A 20,916-nucleotide genomic window follows, 5' to 3' on the forward strand; every position below is an offset into this window, starting at 1 on the left:
AGGGGAAAACAGTTACACTCCATCAAATCAAGAGTTCCTTGTGAAACAAGACTGATGGAACTGTAAATTACGGACATCTAAAATTGGTGACTCCAATGGTTTGTTTCTTTTTTTGACACTCACTGATATCTGGAGATTAAGATGTGAATAGCAGTTCTGGAAATCACACCAGCTCTCTTTAGCTGTATAGTTGATTCTTGCAAATATTGATTTAAAACAATGTGGATTCTCTCATATTTGCCAGCAATGTGGCAAGAACAGTATGAATTCAATACATTTATTAGGCAACTATTTATACCATAACACCAGGAAAAGAGATATTTAGTTAGAGAGGGGCAGGAAAAAACCCTGTCTTGCTATAGAAGTGTTTGCTGAATTCAAACAAATGAATTACACCTTCCTCTAAAACACTCTCATAAATACAGACTGGCCCTCAAGAAATGCAAACAGTGAAGCAGTTGGTAAGAGTTTTTTTTCTTTGAGCTGATATGAAACACCCTACACAGAGTTTATGACAATACTGAGACCAAATCCACAACCCAGATTATTTTTCAATCTGAGGGTCTTCATGCTGGAGCACAACTGGGGACAGCAAAGATTCCTCATCCCTGCTTACACGAGGTTTAGTTTTGATACTGGAATGGTGTGTGGCAACATTTTTCTTCATATTATGGTAAACCTAGAATTGGGAAGAGGAAATAAAAGATATCTTCTCTTATTATTTATTGTAGTTGTAAACCTGATTTTCTCCCCATGAACCAGGCACTGACAAATAGTGTTTCTAGTCCAGAGTGTGTCTAGTACCCAAGCAGAAATGGGTAGTTTGGAAAGGAATTGTTTATCCTCCATGAAGAGGAGATCAACATCTGGTATGGACAGAACAGGACTTCCTCAGATCATCTCTATTATTCTGACCTTTGAGAACAATATACAATATTCTGTCTGTGAGGACATGGCATGGTGATCACTCATGAGATCCCCTGGCCTCTGGCTCATGCTCAGCTCCCCTCCCATGGCAGCTATCAGCATCACCAAAGCTGACTGCACTGGCTGCTGCACAAGGGAAGCTCATTCCCTCAGCACAGGCTGAGAGACTTCAGCTTTCCAGAGTCCCACTGCAGGCAGTGGGAGGAAGAAAATCCTCATCAGGAAGGTCAGGACTCTTTCTGAGGGCAGAAAAATATTCCCCAAGCTCTTATATGGATCCATGGGCAATATATCCATAACAGAGATGTGTACTTCAATAGAAAGCAGGAGACTATTCCCCAGCTCATCATGATCTGTGTAGCTATGTATAAACCCCACAAAAATCCAAACCCAAACATAGACATCATTCACATGTTCATCTCACTGTGTTTACTTACTGCTCCTTCTGCCTCAGCCAGCTGAGAGGCCAGAGAGGAAACCAGGTACGAAAAAGAGGGTCTTTTCCTGGAGTCAAGAGCCCAACAGGACTGCATCATGCAATAGCTGCAGAAGGAAAGACATGGCACAGAAAACATGCTAGCTCTTGGACTCTCTGTATGTGACAACGTGGAGTTGCAGGACTTGAATGGGGAATCACAGGGATCAGAATGATTTTATAGAAAGAATTACAGTGTTGCATCAGAGGAAAAGAAGCATTAAGATAAGGATAAAGGTTGAAATGATCTTACAGTGACTTAATCAGAGTCTTTAGTAAAATCTTCATTGTGGTAAGACACATAATGGCATGATGTTTGTTGTCCAGCTTCCATAGAGAAAATGTTAGGAAGATAATGCCTGCCTGTCACTGGGGCTACACCTGCTCTTTGTGGACTATGTAGTCTTAAGTACACTTTTCACAGCAAGTCTTTTAATGTAATTTGATGTCACAAAAATCTTTCTGAAATTAAACACTGCTTCGGAAGTTTTGCAGATTCATCAGGAATCAGTGCAGCAGCTGACTGCTCAAGTTCCTTGCGAATTACTTGGACAATAGGCTCCCTGGTATTTAAACCCTCCACAGCAATCTTCTGTGGGTCAATCTGTCAGATTCACCCATACTTGTAATGTCATTACATTTATATGATGCATTTATATTTATTTATCTAGCCTTATCTATCTATATTTATTTATCTATATTTATTTACATTTATATTTATTTATCTAGCCTTTATATGGTGAGGATAAGAGCAGTGCAGTGTCATAGCAAGGCACTCTGTCTCTAGATCATCTATGACAGAAGAGCTCAGCCAACCCAAAGTCCTTCCCTTTCCTCCACGTTCCAGATCTCACAGTTTTGTGTCACCTTCTCTTCTCTTGCTCCCTGGGGCCCTCCTCTAGTCAGAGTCCACCCAGGCATAGAGGCACAGGCTGAAAATAATGTGCTGAGGGCACAGAATTGGCTTCCCCCCAACTCTTCCTTAGCAGGGTTTTGATCTAAGAGGATCCCTAGCCACCCAGAACTGAAACAAACCTGGTAAAGCTCGATTTAAAAACTAAGTTTAGGAAAGAACCCACCAAAAATTTAGTCAATATGGAAAAATATAGCCTCTGGAAAAAAAAAAGGGAAGGAAAGAAAAGAAAAAAGAGAAAAAGTAAAATAAGAAAAAAGGAAAAAAAAATCTGTTGTCTGGGAATAAGAAGTTCCCTGTGGAAAGAAGGCATAACTAAATAAATATAATAAATTAGTCCTGTCAAATACACATAACCTTCACTGTTGATCACTTCCACTTTTGACCTGAAGGATCAGGCAGCCTTTGTTAGATTTAGAGGAAGACCTTACATTTTGCAACTAATTTTGGGTAAGACATAGGGTACAATAAATAAAAGGTCATTCAAACAGTGACCTAGTAAGTATACACTCTCATGCTGTTCATCACTTGGGAATCCACTTACACATCTTTTGTAGCATAATACGGTTGGTCCATTTTAAAACCACTCTGTATTAATTTGTAGAAATTTGTGTCAACCTGGATACCAGGGTAAGGATTTACTCCTGTAGAGATAATCAGAGAATGCATGTTAATTCAGAAGGTGCCAAAGCCAAGCACCGCTCTTTTGTCCCATTGTAGAACATACCCAAGGAGAATATTTCCCACAGCAGTATTCCATATGACCAGACATCACTCTTCATAGTGTATGTCCTCTCGAATAAGCTCTCGGGAGCCATCCATTTGACTGGCAGTCGAGCCTGTGCAGACAGGGGGATGGAGGCCAGGTCATGCTGTGGCACAGGCTGTGACACCAGCTTTCTAGGTGGCTCACTGCTCTGCTCACTGCCAGCATGATTGATTCATGTTTGCTGTGTGCAAAGCCCTGTCTCTGTCAGCAGACCCTGAACATTCCCAGTGCAGAGAGAAATGGACACTTCTAAAGAGCCAATTCATCCCATCCATTTCAGATGACTATTTAAGGAAGAGATGGGCTCAGTCCTGGAAGACCCACCATTCTTCCTCTGACTTCAAGCATAGAGTGGCCCAGATGGAGACGTCCACACTGTGCTTCTTCATAAAGCCAGAGGACCTAGCACACCCCCACACATATGCTGTTGTCCTACATTGTTATTGCCCACAACAGTAAACAACTTGAGAGCTTCCATCAGCGGGTGCTTTAGAAAGAGCATGGGTACCATCTCGTTCACAAAACCAAACTGATTAGTTTAATTATAATTGAAGAATTTGCTTTTGCCAAGGGAAGGAAAAACAGAGATTTCTGCACTGCCCATACAGATATGCATAAAGCCAACAAGGAATTAAAAAATTAAAACTTTTTCTTTCTCAGTTCTTTATAATCCTTGCAATGGTATGAAAACCTCATGAGCTTACATTGCCCCTGACAATGTAGTTGGAGTCGTTCATTACATCTCTGGCAAGGCCAAAGTCACATATTTTCACCACTTTCCCATGGGTCACCAGTACGTTCCGGGCAGCGAGGTCCCTGTGAATACACTTAGAAGGAAAGGAAGGATCAATGCTCCGGAGCATTTGGTATCAGAGGTGGAGAATTCCTGCTCTCTGAGTTGGCACCTCCTTCCACTTAAGCAGTTTGGTGAATGGCCAAGCTGGACACTCCCTGGTTGCTGGTGGCAAGGAGACAGGGCCAGACCAGGCACAAATGTGCCCTGCAGCTGCTTCTTAATCAGGGTGCTGCCTAAAACTGCAATACAGTCTTTGCTGCTAAGGCAGGGAAAGAGGTATAGTTCAAGCTTGCCACTGAGTGGCTCTGTTCTTCAACCTGCCTTTTATAAACTGACCTACTTTCAGCACCTTTTCCATCTGAAAAAATTGTTACCCTTCATCATACCGATTTGGACTCAAGGAATTCCATTCCTTTGGCAACTTGATAAGAGAAGCAAAGAAGGTCTTCAAAAGTGAGCACATTAAAATCCTCTTCTTCATCCACCTGTGTGCTAGAATCTCTAATTTTATCTGTAAAAAATAATCAAAAGCATGAGTTTTCCATGGACTTCCTCACTCTCTGGTTAATTCTGCTACCTGTTATAAGGATTTTCACATGCTCCTACCAAGAGTAATGTTGCAAACATTGTCCATATTTTTTATTCTTCATTCAGATACAAAATAAAAGTGAGTATTTTCAAATTCAAATGCTATGTATAGTGTGAGCAGAAATGTAAGTGATTTTAAGTGTTGTTGAATCCTCCTCCAGCAAAATTCCTGCCAGGACTATAGAGAAACATGATAGAAAGAGGCCTCTTTTGCCATGGAATCTAGTCTAGTCATATCAATAATACAATAAATACAATAATAACAGCATTACTGAAGATATAATCAAATAATCTCTTACCTTCCTCAGAAAACAGCACAATCCCATTTGATCCTGGTGTCACATTTATGTTTTGACTTCTTTGCTTGGTTTCAGATTCGTGTTCTCTGCACAGAGTTGTGCTCCCACTGTACTTCAGGTGAGTCCCTGTCCTGGAGCGGGTGACACATTTTCAAAGGTTTCACACAGTGTATCACATAATCTTCTACACATAAACTCTTTTGCAGTGAAAAACATGAACAGTTACTGCTTCTAAAAATCTGGACACAGACATGAGTCTTCTCAAAATTGGAAAGAGAAACAAGAGATTGTCTTCTGCAGTCTCCACAAGGAGAATTACAATTGCAGCTCCTCCCAAGGCATCACTTATTAAAGTATGTGAAGGCACATTCTCAAGAATTCAATAATTTTTCTACTGTACAGCACAGGTGAGACTGCATCTTAAAAAGCAATAGCAGTTTTAAAAGGTATCAAACTGTTACTCTTTACCTAGAATTTTTGTCCTGATGGATATTGTGGTAAAAGCTGAAATTTTGCTCTTTAAAAATATCTGTCAATGTCCAGTGAAACTTTTCTCTCTTGTTCCTCAAGTAGTTCAGAAGGTCACCATAGCAACAGTATTCAAATATCAAGTAGACAGGTCCTGAAATAGTTGGAAATGTAAATGCCTGCTGCTATTTATATCACCCTCCCCCGTTAAAGTCCTAATGCTGCTTCATTTTCTCTCAGGATTAATCTGTATTAAAACATCCCAAGCATCTTCCATTCCCAGGTAGATAAGCTGTACCAATGGGCACGTAATGAGAATTTGTTTACTGACTATAATGTCCCTTGGAAAGCCTGTGTAACTTTGTCCTTGTGGAGCATCTCTCAAATTGTATTGAAAATCCCATACAGAAACACAAAAATCCTTGCCTGCCCCAATGGCAATGGGGAGGACAGTACAGGCTATAAAGATGCAACATATTTTCTAAACTATGCAGGGTTCAAGAAAAAGATGACCCCTGATAATTATCTGGATGGTGTGAATTTGTATCCTTTGACCTACATCCTTCTGTCTATCTGTGCTACCTTCATGCTCTGGAAATACCCTTTTTCTTCTTTTTTATTTTTCCCCAAGAAGACCACCTGAAACTCAAGAGTACTTGCTGAGGGGACCTAAATGAGGGATACCCCTTGCAAGGGAAGGTGTCTGAATAGAGTACTGGTCAGGACAGTCTCTCAAGAAAGGAAAAATAAATCCAGTTCCTGTCCCAGGCTGGACAGGATAAAAACCACGACCAGTAGGAGCTCAGAGTGGTCAGACATCACCCTGCAAAGCATCACACTGCCACCACCATTTCTGGCCCAGAAGGACTGACCATGAATCTGTGGACATTTCTGTCAGAAGGTCACTGTCAAGCAAGGTAGGGCATGCTGGAAAAAGCTGTAAGGTCTCTCAGAGGATGGATGGGAAAATCTTGACAACCATATAAATACTTCTGAAAATGGCTCTTGGATAAGGCTGGAAGTGTTCCTGCCCTACCTTACCAGACTAAGCAGGTCTTCCTGCTTGCACCATCACATCCTGCCCACTGATGCGGATGGCAGTGGCATTCTATATAGTTTTAAATCAGCTAAAGCCACTAAGAACAATCTAATTCTCTGCTTTCCTCTTACCCCTCACATGTCTGTGCCTGATAGTATTGCTGCTGATGTAAATGGAGACACAAAAGTTAACTGTTCTGCTTGGTCTTTCTGACTAAATAATTCTGACTAAATGAATTCTGAATAGTAAATTTGGACTAAATAAATAACCATGATGGGAAATCTGTCAAGTTTTTCAGTGTCAGGTGCTACAGTTCATGATACAGACCTACACTGGATGAGACCCTGGCATTTTCCCAAGCTGATCTGTTCTTTAGCCTGTCTTCACCCACACTTGTTCACCATTGGACTGGCCAGAGAAGCAGTTCTTGGGACAAGAGTAGCTGTGTAAATTACCTCAATGATAACATGAGTCACACAATAATTAAACAGTGATAATGTCTTGCTACTTTTGTCATAGCTCACCTGTGCTTAATTTTCTCATTCTCTAGTTTTTTTTACATTTGGTCCTTTAAAATATTGTCCCTCTTTCCATTAATTACTTCTCATTTCTTGGTTTTGTGTCCCTCCTACTCCTGTTATTTTTCAGTTTATTTTGTTTCCTATCTTTTAGCTTTTTTTATCCATGCATTGGTAAGACACATGAATTAAAAAAAATAAAATTATATTTTCCTATGTGAGCATAATCACGTGTATAAAAAAGTCCCTGACACCAGATAAGTTTTTCCTTTTCACTTAATAAGGTGGCTCATACCAGTGCCATCACTACCATAACAGCAAATCCTATTCTACAGAAGGACTGTTGCATCACTTCCTGCCAGTATAATCAGAAATTACCTTTTTCTGTACACATGCATGGCCTTAAATTTTTTTCCAGTTCATCTTCATCTTATTTTGGGACAGCACAGAACAACAAAATTAATTCTCATTATTCTGGCAGTTTTAATTGGTACTTTTCCACAATTTCAATTTACCTGACAGAGTACAAGCTCCTAGTAGGTTCACAATATTTTCATGGCTTCCAATGTGAGTCATCATTTTCAGCTCAGACATTAGAGCATCTTTTTCTGAAGCATCAGGTTTTTCTGTAAAAGTAGTAACACAGATTTGGAAATCTCCAGCAAAGAAATGAAAATTTAAATGGTTGTGATGCTTTGTCACACGCAAATCTTCATTTCAAATTCATTGGACTGACAGTACATTTGGGAACATCCTAAATAAATCCTTTCTAAGGTATAAAACGTTTCAGTCAAAGGTGGAAACTAAATTTATGTATGAGTGCGGATCATTTGAAAGCTTGGGAAAGCAGTCATTAAATGTCAACATTTGTCATTCTTGGGCTGGCAAGGAATGACAGCAGTATATTAAAGTGTTCCTGAGCACAGAAAAAATGGCAGTCGAGCCTGTTTCAGTGAAATGTTAAGAGGAAAAAATGGCAGCCATATGGCACACAAGAAGCTGCAATCCAGTAGCTGAAAAGGCCATCCTGTGTTTCAGGAATAGCTTTAATCTTGTTTTTCAGAGAGCATTTGGTGCTTATGATTTCAGTGAATTTGGTATGTGAACCAAAATGATGGGCTTCCACAAAGCCAACCACACAGGAGTGGACCAAGGAAACCTAAAACTGATGCATATGTGGAAATGGGGGACAAAAGCCTCTGTGTCAGTGCTGGCAGGAAGGGGCTGTGTGAGCACACAGGTATCGGCGTGAAGCTCGTTCCAATATACATAAAAAGGTGGGTGAGGTGGATACAGGTCTCTTTTCCCAAGTAACAAGTCAAAGGATGAGAGGAAACAACTTCAGATTGTACCAGGGGAGGATTAGATTGGCTATTCAGAAAAGTGTCTTCACCGTGAGAGTTGTCAAGTACTGGGACAGGCTGCCCAGGGAACTGATGGAGTCACCATCCCTGAATGTATTTAAATGACATGTAGATGTGTCACTGAGGGACATGGTGCAGTGGTGGACATGACAGTGATGGTTAACAGTTGGACTCAGTGATCCTAGAGAGCTTTTCCAGTGCAAACTACTCCAACATTCTGTGAACAGGGCTGTGATTAACTGGCACACAGTGAGGCAGCGTTCCTCTGCTTGCTGCCAGGGAGGCTTGCTCCTGGACACTGCTTTTATGAGGAGTCAAGACAGCTTGGAGAGAGACCAGACCATAGCAGAAAGGAGTATTTGAGGTTTAGTGGTCTTATTCATACAGTGGGAAAGAAAGAAACTGTTTTGTGTCATCATCAAGGAAAAAAGACCACAGAAAATAGTGCTGGAAGTTTTGGAAACAAGCTAGCTCAGCCACAGCAGGCAAGGGGCTTACCACAGCCAGGCAGCATTACAAGAAAAAGGGGCCTTACACCAAAGGTCACAGTCACCAATATTGGGATTTGCATTTCTCCTCGTTAGAGGCTCCATACTTCCCCACACAGACCTTCTGTAGTGTGTAGGGCAAAACGCAACGTGCTGTGAGATGAAGGCAGTATCTTGTGAGTATGAAGACTTCAGCAGTATCTTTCATTTCCAAAATGAAACAGAGTTTTGAAAGCACTTTGAAAGAGTTTTGAAGCCAAGCATTTGTGAGGTGTAACTGCTGGAAGTTTTCTATATAAGGGGGATTTCTAATGCTTCTTCTACTTTGGAGATGCTAGAATACATCACTGCTTGTGGAAGGCACCAGAGTTTATCATACCTTTTAGCATTTTGACTGCAACCTGAACTGAATCTCCTGCATTGTTAATTCCATAAGCTGTTGCATTCACTACTTTCCCAAAGGCCCCACAACCAAGGACCTCTCCTGCAAGACACAAAATACCAGTATTATTTGCTGCTGGTACAGCACAGCCTACTGCTCCAGTATTGAGATTTACCTTATGGATAGCTCACCAAATTCCAGATTTTCCCTGGGAAATTCCCATTTTATATCATATTCAAATTCTCTGAAGTCAATGTAGATGTATTCATTATCTGATGGCCCTATCATCTGTATCATTCGCCACTGGCTTTCATATTTGAATTGCTTTGGAAGAAAAACACACAGTGAAGTCAGTCTTAGAGAAGAAACAGCCTGGCAGGAACAAAAGAAGGTATTTATGTTTGTTTTTACCTTTTTGTATTTAAGAATAATGAATACAAACACAAAAGCAATCAAGAGGAGAAAAAATCCAATGGAGACATAGAGTGCAGCGTTGTCCAGGGGGGAAGAAACAGCTCCTGCAACTTTAAAAGACACTACAAATTACTACTCATTGAAATAGAGTTTGTGTGTACAGCTAAAAATGCAAGGAGAACCCATGATCAGTTCTGGCAGTCTGCAGCCCTCTCACACTCGAGATGCAGGGAGTGAGATGCAGCTATATGCAAAGCAAGATGGGCAGTAGGCATTAAGATCTGGGTAATTCTGACATCTTTTTAATAAAAAAAAAAGAAAAAAAAGAGCTAAATCCATTAATAAACCTAAGTGTGTGGAGGTGTTGCTGCAATCCTTGGATTGAACTTCATGAGCATAAACAGGAATAAGGTGTTGATTGGTAGATGAACATGCAAACATGAGACCTACCCTCATATTTTGGTTGTTTCTGAAAGCATAAGTATTATGATTAATTTCTATTCCAATTTCAACACAAATGCTCAAACTCTGACAATGGTCACAGCTTCTGTCCACTGTAGTCAAAAACACCTAACTGCTTGTTTTTCATGACAAAGGAAATCCCTGTTCTGCAAATACCTGGGTGTTTCAAAACAATTCCTAGTGCCACAGCATGTTCCCTCTAATTGAAATATTTTTCTTTGTGGAATACATATGGTGTTGCAAGCACAAAGTGCAAATAATCATACTGATTTTCTGGTTCAACGAGGAAATAATCAATCATTCCCTCAACAAGAAGAGCGACTACTTAACCAGGACTTAACATTCTGTCACCAGTCTACAGTAGGTTAAGAAGGTCTCTTCCCCAGTGCTCCTGCTTTCCAGACAGGGATTGACCCTTCATTTGGGTTTGTTTGCTCTGCCACGATCTTGCTTGGGTGTGCAATGACCTCCATGGGGTGAGGATAGCTCCCATGGGCATTTCTGGCAGCACCACAGAGACCTACAGGAAAGTAGCCAAAGGTAGCACATGCCACCAGCTACCAAAGTGCCTTTAGCTCTTGTCAAAGATGATACTTCCTGGTTTAGTGAAAAGATGACTAAGGAAAAATAAGAAATCAGTCTCAAACATTGTCATGGCTCTATCCTACACTTCCTATTAGTTTCTGCCTTTTTTCTGCCCTTTTTTTTTTTAATGCAAGAGGCCTCTGCTTTGGTCCTAGAGAAAATAGAATTTTGTCTCCTATTCACCCATCATTTCTTATACTGTGTGCATACAGAGCTTGTGTTTTACCTGCAATGCCATTGCATGGTCAGCCATTTAGCCAGATAAAAAATATTGTAGATTCTACCATGCCAGCTTTAGTTGAGAAAACCTGTGCTAGAACACTGGCTTGTGGTACCTGACAGGTTAATGAAACTCTTTTCACAGGCTGATCCAGCGGAATTGTTTGCACAGCACTCCACTGAGAAGGTTGTTGCTGTCTCCTTTACATATAAAGTACTGCTTGAAATCCACAACCCGAGGGATCTCCTCTCTGGCAAGAAGTTCTGAATCCCCTCTGTGATTTCCTCTGTGCAGCTGAAAAAAGGAAGCAGACCAGTTTTGATTTTTAGCTAACAGCGACATTTGCCAGGGAAGGTGGGAAGTTTCAAAACATAGCTTGTGTCTGTGTTGGAAGAGAAGAAGGGAAGGGGCTTAGGTTAGGTCAGCAATACAGTGAGACTTTTGGACACTTACCAGTCTCATTTTTTGGTGATGGACATGGCAGCGTTAGCAGGGACTGAGCTATCTCCTACACTGGGCTCACTCCCACTCCCCAGCACTGCCTTGGCAGGGTACTTGCACCCCCTGAACTCTGGGACCTCCACTGATTTCACAGCTGACACAATCCCTCTGCACTTCATCTATTCCCACTGGTTTAATATTTGCCTCAAACATTCAAACCACTGAGCAGCTGCAAATGAGCCACTGGTAAAACTATAAATGCAATATGAACCCAGAGCAAAAGTTCTAACTCCTTCCCCTGAAGGTATGTTATTTAATCCATTAAGTTTCTCTCATTCATGATAGAGAGCCTCCATCCACCCAGATGGAGAGAATGAATGACTTATTTAAGGCCTGATATGTAGAAAGAGGGAACTTTACACTTGAGGGGATGGAGGTCCACATAGATAATTTTGACTTTCAGCTTTTCTATCACTCATCAACTTACTGTCTAATTTACTCTCCACATAAATAAAGGAGAAGATAAGAAATAAATTAAATTTATTCAGCTCTACTCATAGCACTAGCTTCTACATTTGGAAGTTCCTCAGAAAAGATATGTCACAGCATTTTCTTTCCAGAAAGATGATTTAAGGAGTATTTTAAACCCACTAGCTGCATGGTGTTTTTTCCCCCTCTTCCATTTCTGCACAGATTGATATAAGAAAGCCATTTAAGAGGTATGGATAAGAAAATTGTCTGGGTATTTTTTATGTCTAGCTAAAATAAATACTGAAGAGTTTATCCACAGTCTTACAGAGGAAAATTTGACTTAGTATTCTTCTGCACCATGGGATTATTAGTTTCTTGGCATATCTAAATCAAAAACTGCAGAGTTCACAAATCAGGTCAAAGCTGTTTCAGCATTTTTTGAAATTTTAGAGCCTGACACATTGCCCTAAATAAATAGAGGAAATGGAGACACTCTTAGTAACTTTACTGGAAATACTCTCACTAACTTTACTGCAAACACTTTCACTGAGTTCAGTGGTTTTAGTAGCAGTTCACCATAGCAGGTTTTTTAACCAAAACTTAACCAATTAATAAAGGCTGTATTAACCAATGCATTCCCTAAATCCCTATAACTTTAATAGGCTAAGAGAAAAACTTAGGTTGGACTTTGTTACCACCTAATTGTTGATATAAACCCAGTGGAATCTATTTTGGTGTAGAGAGCCCAAGATACACATCTTTATAGACTTCATTTGATGACAATAAAAAAAAGGAAAACTTCCTCTAATTTTGGTGAACTGGTTCCCTGGAGTAGGGCAACCAGTAAAGTGCACACAATTAAGTGTGCATTTAGTTTGTTACAGGCTGGTCCTCATTTAATCAAGGATAGCTCAGATAGTCTTTGTAATGAATAAAAAGAAAGTAAGTTATTTACTTGGATGAGTTCAGTTCAAGACAGCTCCTCCAAACCCAGGATGAGGCAGGGTAACCTTCAGCAACACAGGAGATCTGCTTGAATAACAGCTGCATCCTTATTTCAGGTTTTCCTGCAATATGACATCACAAGGCTCAAGGACATAATGCTATCTTTGGGAGTGCTGGGTTAATGGTTGGATTCTATGATCTCAAAGATCTTTTCCAACCTGATCAATTCCATGATTCTGTAAGACAATTTCTGTCAGCACTTCAAGTGACAGACCCTGTACACTTACGTGGCAATGCTATATCTGCTGAGACCAAGGTCTGCTTCTGTTTTCTAAGTTAAAAACTGCACGACACAGTGAGACCTGGGTGTAGCTCATAGCCCTCCTTCTTCCTTGGTTTTGTGGACAGCAATGTGGCAAGGCAAGGGGAGCAGCCACTTCCCTGTATGTGCACAGCCAGACCAAAACAATGGCAGAGCCAAAATTAGAAGTCCTGACTTCTGCTTTTCTGACTCAGACTAAGCAGCTGGCCCTAGAACTGCCCTGGCACTGAGGTTCTGGGGGTCCAACTTGTCCAAAATGTGCACAGATGATATTTGTGTAAATTATATATCACAAATAAAGCCTTCAGACCTGGAGCAAGGGAGAGATGCTGCAGTCATGGCAGAACTGAGGTAACTGAGAGTATTGGTCAAGACTGCGTGTGTGTGAATTGTGGGCAGGGGTGTATGAGGCACTGCAGCCCAAACATTCAAGCTACACACCAGAGGGTCTCCACACTAACTATATTAACTCATAAATGCCATTAAGGAAAAAAAAAATCATAAACATGGCATAGAATGCTGATTCCTAATGGGGATAAGTGTTTCCTCCTAACTCTATATCTCATAGGGTTTCTGCAGCAGTCACATATGTTCCAACTTTGTAGAGATAGAATGGAGTTACTGTATTTTACTGAGTTCCTAGGCTTGTAATTTTCTTAAGAAGCATTAATTTTCTCAGTATGTAACTAATTCCTCATATTCTGTTTATGGTAGTCTAAAGGGAAGAAAAAAAATTAGTAACTTTCTCCTCCTTTCTCTGTTCTCCATCCCTAACTGACACAAGAAATACAACCCACAAGCAGCCAGTGCCTTTCTTTGACACAGTGCCTGGATTTCAGCAGTGTGATGCAGTGTTAAGAGAATCATGCTTTTGCCTTTTGATCCTCCATTTTTAACAATAAATCTGTGTAAGTGAAATAGGGAATACCATTGAAAACAACAACAACAACAAAAAAACATAACAGCTCCATTTACACCAGTGAAAAAAATCCCAGACTTTGCCAAATCATCAGCAATAGTCTTGTTACTTACTTCTCACATACAGAGTGAATTTTTTTGTTACAACTGTATCATCATTTTCAGCATAAAATACATATATCCCAGATTGGTGCTGATGGTTGCAGAACTTCGATGAAATGCTGTAGAACAAAGTCAGAAAAGGGAAAAGGACAAAATATTGACTTGAAAAATATTTCAAATGCAGTCAAGACTCATATATGTTTGAAACAATTCTGCATCTTTTAATGAAGAATACAAAGTAAATTATTTTTGCTTAGAGAATATAAGTCCCAGAATCTAACTGTGTTGGTGAGAAGATATTTTTTTCCCTGCAGTATTGATTTAATTCTGCATTTCTTCTCTCACTGTTCCTGGAGTGCACACAGGCTGTCAAGCTGTGATTTTGTTAGTAATTCATTGGAAGACATGACATGCCCAGGTACATCTACTAAGACCATCAAAGGATCAAACTTTCTTCTCTCTGAGCAACTTCGATGGGAGCTTCTAGCTGATGTGATAGATTATGTTAGGAAACAACAATGACAGGGAGGAACATAAGAGACAAACATCTCCAAATAGAAAGATCTCACATAGGCTCAGGAATGAGATCATCATCATAAGCTCATTGTCAATGAGATGAAACACCAACCCTCAGGGTAGTTCGGCAGGAGGAAGAGCAGCCTTCTACTGATCCCCAGTGGATGGGGGATCAAGACCCAAACCATGCAGGAGACAGCTTGTGACAATGGAGATGACCAGGAGGGGCTCTAACAAGACTCTGGGCAGAAACTAACAACGGAGAGCTGCAAAGACTTAAAGATTCATGCCTGACTGTCCTGTTGAGTCACTGGTTTATGGGACACCGGATGAGAAAGGGAGAAGGGAATATGCCATTTTACAGTGATGGTATCCTATTTCTGTGTTTTCATCTATGTTATTGCTCTCAGGATAATTGTCGGCTTTGAATAACAGATAATGCAGTTCATCAGCATTGGAAGAACAACCTAAGAAAATCCCTCTTAGGTGTAGCTGCTGACAATTTGGGGAGAAATGTTTTTGGTGATGATCCAATGGTAACCATGTTATAGGTCCCCAACTCTATTTTAGTGATAAAGGCAAGCAGGAACATCAGCAAAATTGAAGAGAGAAGGAAAAAAAAAAAGCCCATATCAGCAATATGCACAGTAGGAGAAAGAAGTAATGAGATCAGTCCAGAGAACTAAAATCGAGATATTTCTCCATAAGCAAGATACATACAAAGGTTCCAAGTATCATCTTGAAATTCTAAACTCCCTTTGAAACCACTGGCAATTTTGTATTTTGTCTAAGGCCACATTTTCATATAGTTAATCACTTTTGAATGTCTTCATCTGAAATGGCCTCAACGATGTCTCCAAGCTCATGGATTTTTTAGTCAGAACCCTTTTAAGCTGCCTCAAAAAAAAGATACTGAAGACTGGGAAAAAAAAAAAAGAGATGAAACAAAAAATAATGAGTTGCTTTTAATATTCCAGGTTGTAAGGATTATATCCTAATGAAATAATCAGAAAAAAAATTAAAACAGTATCTTCAATACCTGAAAATGCAAGGGGATGTGAGCTAAGTATTATAAATTTAACAGAGGACATTGTGTGTATGAAAAGTCATTAGGTCTTAGGGGGGAAGTGAAAATCAGCAGTGTGCTGAAACAGGGAGCCCACAAAAGCAAATAGAAAATGGAAATTTTGAAGGTATGTCTGAAAATATACTGTAAGTGTAGTGACAGGAGAGATGGATTGCTGGGTTCTGAAATGAAAAGCTAAAGACAAGTGCAGAGTTAATTATTAAAATTTGATACGCTCTTTAATTTGAAGGAATAATTTTACAAGAAACTGGCAGCAATTTTAAAAAATAAAAACAGGAAATGAAAAAGGATATGAAAGGAACAAAGTAGAAGTCCTGGGAGACAGGATTACACAGAAATCAACTAAAACATGCAAAATGAGTCTCACAATGTGTTTAGATACGTGATGACCTTTTTTTGTGCTGCTTAGAGAAACTTTCTGCTTTAAAATCACGTTGAAATCTGCAAGGCTACAGCCTGCAGGCAGAATCTCCTGACCTCCCTACCCCTTGCTGCTTCTGAGTGCTTCAAACGGAATGAAATATGTACCCTACTCTTTGTCCTCAGGTGAGACATGTCTATCCAATGCTTGTATTCAGCCAAAATTGGGATGTTGTAAGGGATGTCTGTACAAAAGAATGTACTTATCAGATGAAATAATCATCAAATTCAGGCATTTCTCCCTCTATTTTATTTTTTCCATAAGATAAATAGGATGCAAATAAACGCAAATAATAACTACCCAAAATAAACATACAAAATCCTGTTTGTCCAACATCACTGTCAGACAGACTGACGGAGTTGTCTGTTTGAAGCAGCCTCCAGGCCATGCCCCAGCAATGCTTGGTGTCTGTGGCCATGGCTGTGGCCGAGGCAGCCTGGACACTGGGATCCAGGGACACGAGCTGCCCTTTTCTCCCATCCTACAGGTGGTGATCAGCACGCAGCAACTGCTGCCTCTTTGCTGGGATGGCTCTGCAGTGACTCATAAATCCCAGGCCAGCACTGACTAATTTACTGGCTAATGACAGCTGCCTAAACTATTTCAAAAGTTCTCAATATTATTATTGTTGGCACAGTCTGTGGAACCTAATTCTTATCTGGATTGAATTTACACCCACTGTCAATCATCCAAGCAAAACTGAGTCCTGCTGGTACAAGCAGTGAGGAGAGGTCCGTATCAGCTGCAAAGCAAATCAACTCCATGTTATCAGCTGGAGGGAGGTACCTATTGGACAAGGATGAGCAAATGCTCACGGCTGTCCCCTGAGACATCAGTTCCAAAGCCAGTTTTGTCACAAAGCACAGTTCTGCCAAGCCCATGTCAGGCATTGCAGATTAGTCACCAACACCCACCCAGTGCTATCAAAGTTTGCTGACAGCCCTCACTTTATCAGCAGGGACAGAGTTCCTGTGGCCATTGCCAGGAGATGACAATTTGCTAACCTGCACTGAGCCGTCTCTGAACTTCACTGAGGTCTGACTCCAATACACCATCTGATGCAGATGAAAAGGACAAGGTTATCTATTGCAAAGATAACCTGACAAGCTAGTGGATAAAATCAAAGGTACCAAAATACTATGGAAAGAAATCATTAAAAGTGTAATCAAGGCTTTGAAGCAGCTTTATGCAGATAATGACAGAGGTTCTAAGAATATGAGAAGAAATCAGAGCAGAGGCATTAGCTCCTGCCTACGGCCTGCTCACTTTAAATGCAAAAACTTGAAAGGAGCAACTTGGCTTTACTTTCATTGAGGTGAGTAAAAGCTGTTACCTACAAAGCCACGGGACTACTCTGAAAGAAACCCTGAAGGAAATTAGATAATGTTATCAAGAAATTAGAGAGCCTAGGGAATGGAGAAAACATTAGCCTTAAACAGGATTCATGCCAGAAGTCCATTGTAGGAAATAACAGAAAAGGTAGATAACCACCAGGTTTATTCAAAACATGTTTTGTTGCAGCAGTGGAAGAATCCATGACCTGGGTAACGAGCAGAACGGCATGTTTCTGTGTTTCTGTGACACAGGCACAGGCCAGCAGACCTAGCAGAGGCCTGGGAACCACAGCACCTTGGACTTGGTCTGAGCTCTTAGAAAGACACTGGGAACATCATCAACAACAGGATGACAAAATGGGAACATGCAGAACTTGTGATCCAGAATGGAAACTGCAACAGATCTGTAATTCAGAAATCATGTTAGAGAGAAGGGGAATGGCAAGATGCATGTAAACTAAAGGGTTGCTGGATGCATAACTTAGCAAAGGGTTTATTATAAACAGAGAATAAAGTGATTCTACAAGTTATCTGTGTGAATTGTTGAAAGACAAAATTATGCTTGAGTGCCTTTTGTTAACACAGTCACACCATGTGGCCCATTCATATTTTAAAAATGCCAAGAAAGTACAAAACATTGACAGTAAGCCCTCCAAACGAGATACAAAGAGGAAACATTATTATATTAAATTATTACAAAATATTCAAATACCTGTGTCCATCCACACTGTAAATTTGTATACATGGAAATGTTTTTTTGGAAAATATCCACATGCATCTAACTGGAGGATATGCTGTAAAGTTAACTTCAAAACAAAACTCTTCCTCACCAATTTCAAAATCTTCTTCAGAGTCAGTTATATTAATAAATCCCTTTTCTGGAGAAAAAAAAATAAGGAAAGATGTATTAGAAAGGCTGGACTTAATTGAAGACATTTTAACATCTGTATGTTTTTCTTTTTGGTTACCAAAAGCAAAAACCATGTTACATCACAAATGGTATCCTGTTAATCACAATAAGATAATGCTTCAAAACAGTATTGAAATATTGTCAGTGTGTTCAGTTGCAGACAGATGATTTGAGCCTGATGAAGTTGCATATTTGGTCAGACCAGAGCACTTCCAAAATGGTCTGACTTTTCTCTTCAGTGTAACCTACAGAGTCACAGGGCCAATAACGTCATTATTTGGTTTGGTCTGGGTGTGTATTCCGGGTGTTAACATCTGCAATTCCTGGTTTTCTTTCCACAGGGACAAAACCAGGTGGCACTACCATCATAATTAGTAGTTCTTTCTCCTTCCCTGAAATAAGCTGAAGATTTTGCAAATGAGTCCTGTAGCTGCTCCTGTATTTCTCCACTTAAATGAAATGTATTTAATGCAAGATTACGGCAACATGGAAAAGTGTTTTGAAAAGGTCCATGAATCATGTGCTGCTGGTATTTGCCCTGCTAGGGTGGGATTTGTTTCACCTAGTGGAGGTGTCAAAAGTTCTGCAATCCACCTGAGCTACTTGTTTAGACCTCTGATAAACTCAGTGGAATGAAAAAGACATATTCAGATGTATCCCATCCTAAAGCAGAAGACAACAAAGATGTACTGAACTGCTTCTGGAAATAGTGTTTCTTGGCACTGACTGATGAAGGAGCCAAAGTCATTGCTGGGGATAGGTGTCTCATGGCTTGGACTAAATCCCACCCAAAGAGGCTGAACAACAGATGTGTGAGGGGAGGCTGTCCTAAAGACACCAGAGGTGCTAGGATCAACTCTGTAAAGAGCACAGAACCATGTGCATTGGAAGAGATATGTAGTCAAACTCCTGCCCAGAGCAGGTCCAGCTAGATGAGGTTGCTCAGAGCTATGTCCAGTTTGGTTTGGGTATCTCCAAGGACTGTACAACCTCTGGAAAACTTGTGGTGGTCTTTAATCAGCTACATGGTGAAAAACGACACCATAAATATATTGCTGGACCTGTTTTTTGCTTTTGAGTGTTTTTCTTCTGACTGTAGCTCTATATTCTGCTTGGTATGTTTTTTCTCTCTTAGCTTATTTACTACCTGGAAACTTCCATAAAAACCACAAATATTTCAGTATTTCAAAACAAGAAACTATTGCTTTCATGACTACTCTCCTATTTTTTGATATTGAAGGCTTATTGATTTTATAAATGGAGCCTTCATGTTTTTGGTCCTCATCCTTTCTGGTGGAATATCATCTCTGAATTTACTGTTACAACACAACCAGCCAAGAGTAAAGGCTTTCTCCAGAGCATATTTAAGGACCTTGGAGTAGTGTATGCCATCTCAGAAAAAAATGTAGTTTCTTTATTGGAGGAGAAAGAACTTGGCACATTACTGCTTGGTTCGTAATTTTTGACAGGCTTAAGTGTATTTTTTGACTATTTACACTTAGCAGTGACACAGAGGTGAGCTAAAACTCTCAAGACCAAACAAGTCTCCATGTTCCTCATAGTCCTCTATTTGTTGCTTTTAATATTATGTGTTGCAAAATAACTTACATATTCCTTAAGTAAGATTGTGTAGTGCTAAAAATTCTTTATTTAACACTGGTGAAAACTGAATGTAAGACCTGCAAAAACTAAGAGCCTTGCAGCTGCAGTTGTTGGCATGATCTCTGCTGTGCTTTGAAGTGGCCTAACTACCCTGCCTGATCTGACAGTCACGCAAAATGGGATAAATTGGTGAGGTATCAATTACCAAAGAGCAAATCAAAGCTGTCTGGCTGCAAGGCTTTATTAGAGATTCAAAGAACACCCACCCATATAGCTATGGTATCCAGGGTCCCCAGGCAATGGAGTGTGTGCAAACCAAATCATTTTCCTCTTGGATAAGTTACACCATGATGATTCCCAGTGAAGCTACAGGTGTTGAATCATGCACAGTAATGGTTTAAAGGTGGGACACTGGTTGTTTCAGAAACTGGTACCCTACTGAGTGAAGTCTGTATCATTGCTGGAATGGAATCTGCTTTGTTGGCATAAATTCACACCCACAGTGATTGTCATTAACAACAATTAACAGGCTAAATGCTGGGATGGATCAGAAGCACAGGATATTCCTGTAGAACCTCAGAGAGAGAAGCAGAGCTGCTGTCTTGGTATGACAATACCACTCACTTTAATCCACCATGTAAGTAAACAAATAGATTTTTTCATCACCAAAGACAACCAACCCTTAGATGTTTTGTTGGCATAAGGAGTATTGAGGAGGGCACAAATAATAAATATGGGTTGGTGCATTGCAGTGAAAAAAAAATCCTGCTCAGAAATACAGTCTTCCAGGGACAGCCACTCAAATATTCTCTATGACTGTCACTCAAGCTTACACCTGGTAGTTCACAGATACAACAAGACACTATTTCTGACCTATGCACTGCTACCAATAAAAAAGAGGATCTTGCCCTATCTGTACAGTATACCCTCACGTCTATGTTCCTGTTTACTAAGGAGATGTGTGTAGAAAAAACGCACAGGTATCGTACTCAGTTATTGTAAATGACAAGAGAACTTCCCACTCAGTGGTAGGCAGAAGCTGAAAAGAGGATATCGCACTGGGAAAGTAATTTCTGAAGAGACTTGGGTAAATATTCTTACTTCCTACCATTCCTAGCCTAGGTATTGTAAACTCTGAGA

At 40.2% G+C, this 20,916-nt stretch overlaps 1 protein-coding gene across 1 annotated transcript in view; it reads right to left on the bottom strand.

Annotated features, from left to right (window-relative positions):
- Positions 1-544: 544 nt before the first annotated feature.
- Positions 545-20,916, bottom strand: part of FLT3 (fms related receptor tyrosine kinase 3) — a 35,452-nt gene continuing 15,080 nt past the window's right edge. The window contains exons 9-24 of the mRNA XM_062514917.1: positions 17,977-18,142; positions 13,919-14,025; positions 12,575-12,686; positions 10,823-11,001; positions 9,438-9,550; positions 9,218-9,350; positions 9,024-9,128; positions 7,308-7,418; positions 5,236-5,389; positions 4,768-4,898; positions 4,267-4,391; positions 3,789-3,911; positions 3,043-3,154; positions 2,860-2,959; positions 1,365-1,470; positions 545-679 (exon numbers count right to left, since the gene is read on the bottom strand). Of these exons, the coding sequence (XP_062370901.1) occupies positions 545-679; positions 1,365-1,470; positions 2,860-2,959; positions 3,043-3,154; positions 3,789-3,911; positions 4,267-4,391; positions 4,768-4,898; positions 5,236-5,389; positions 7,308-7,418; positions 9,024-9,128; positions 9,218-9,350; positions 9,438-9,550; positions 10,823-11,001; positions 12,575-12,686; positions 13,919-14,025; positions 17,977-18,142 (2,012 nt within the window). The remainder of the gene's footprint in view (positions 680-1,364; positions 1,471-2,859; positions 2,960-3,042; positions 3,155-3,788; positions 3,912-4,266; positions 4,392-4,767; positions 4,899-5,235; positions 5,390-7,307; positions 7,419-9,023; positions 9,129-9,217; positions 9,351-9,437; positions 9,551-10,822; positions 11,002-12,574; positions 12,687-13,918; positions 14,026-17,976; positions 18,143-20,916) is intronic.

The sequence above is a fragment of the Cinclus cinclus genome, chromosome 2, assembly GCF_963662255.1.
Source record: "Cinclus cinclus chromosome 2, bCinCin1.1, whole genome shotgun sequence".
NCBI classification, from domain to species: Eukaryota; Metazoa; Chordata; class Aves; order Passeriformes; family Cinclidae; genus Cinclus; species Cinclus cinclus.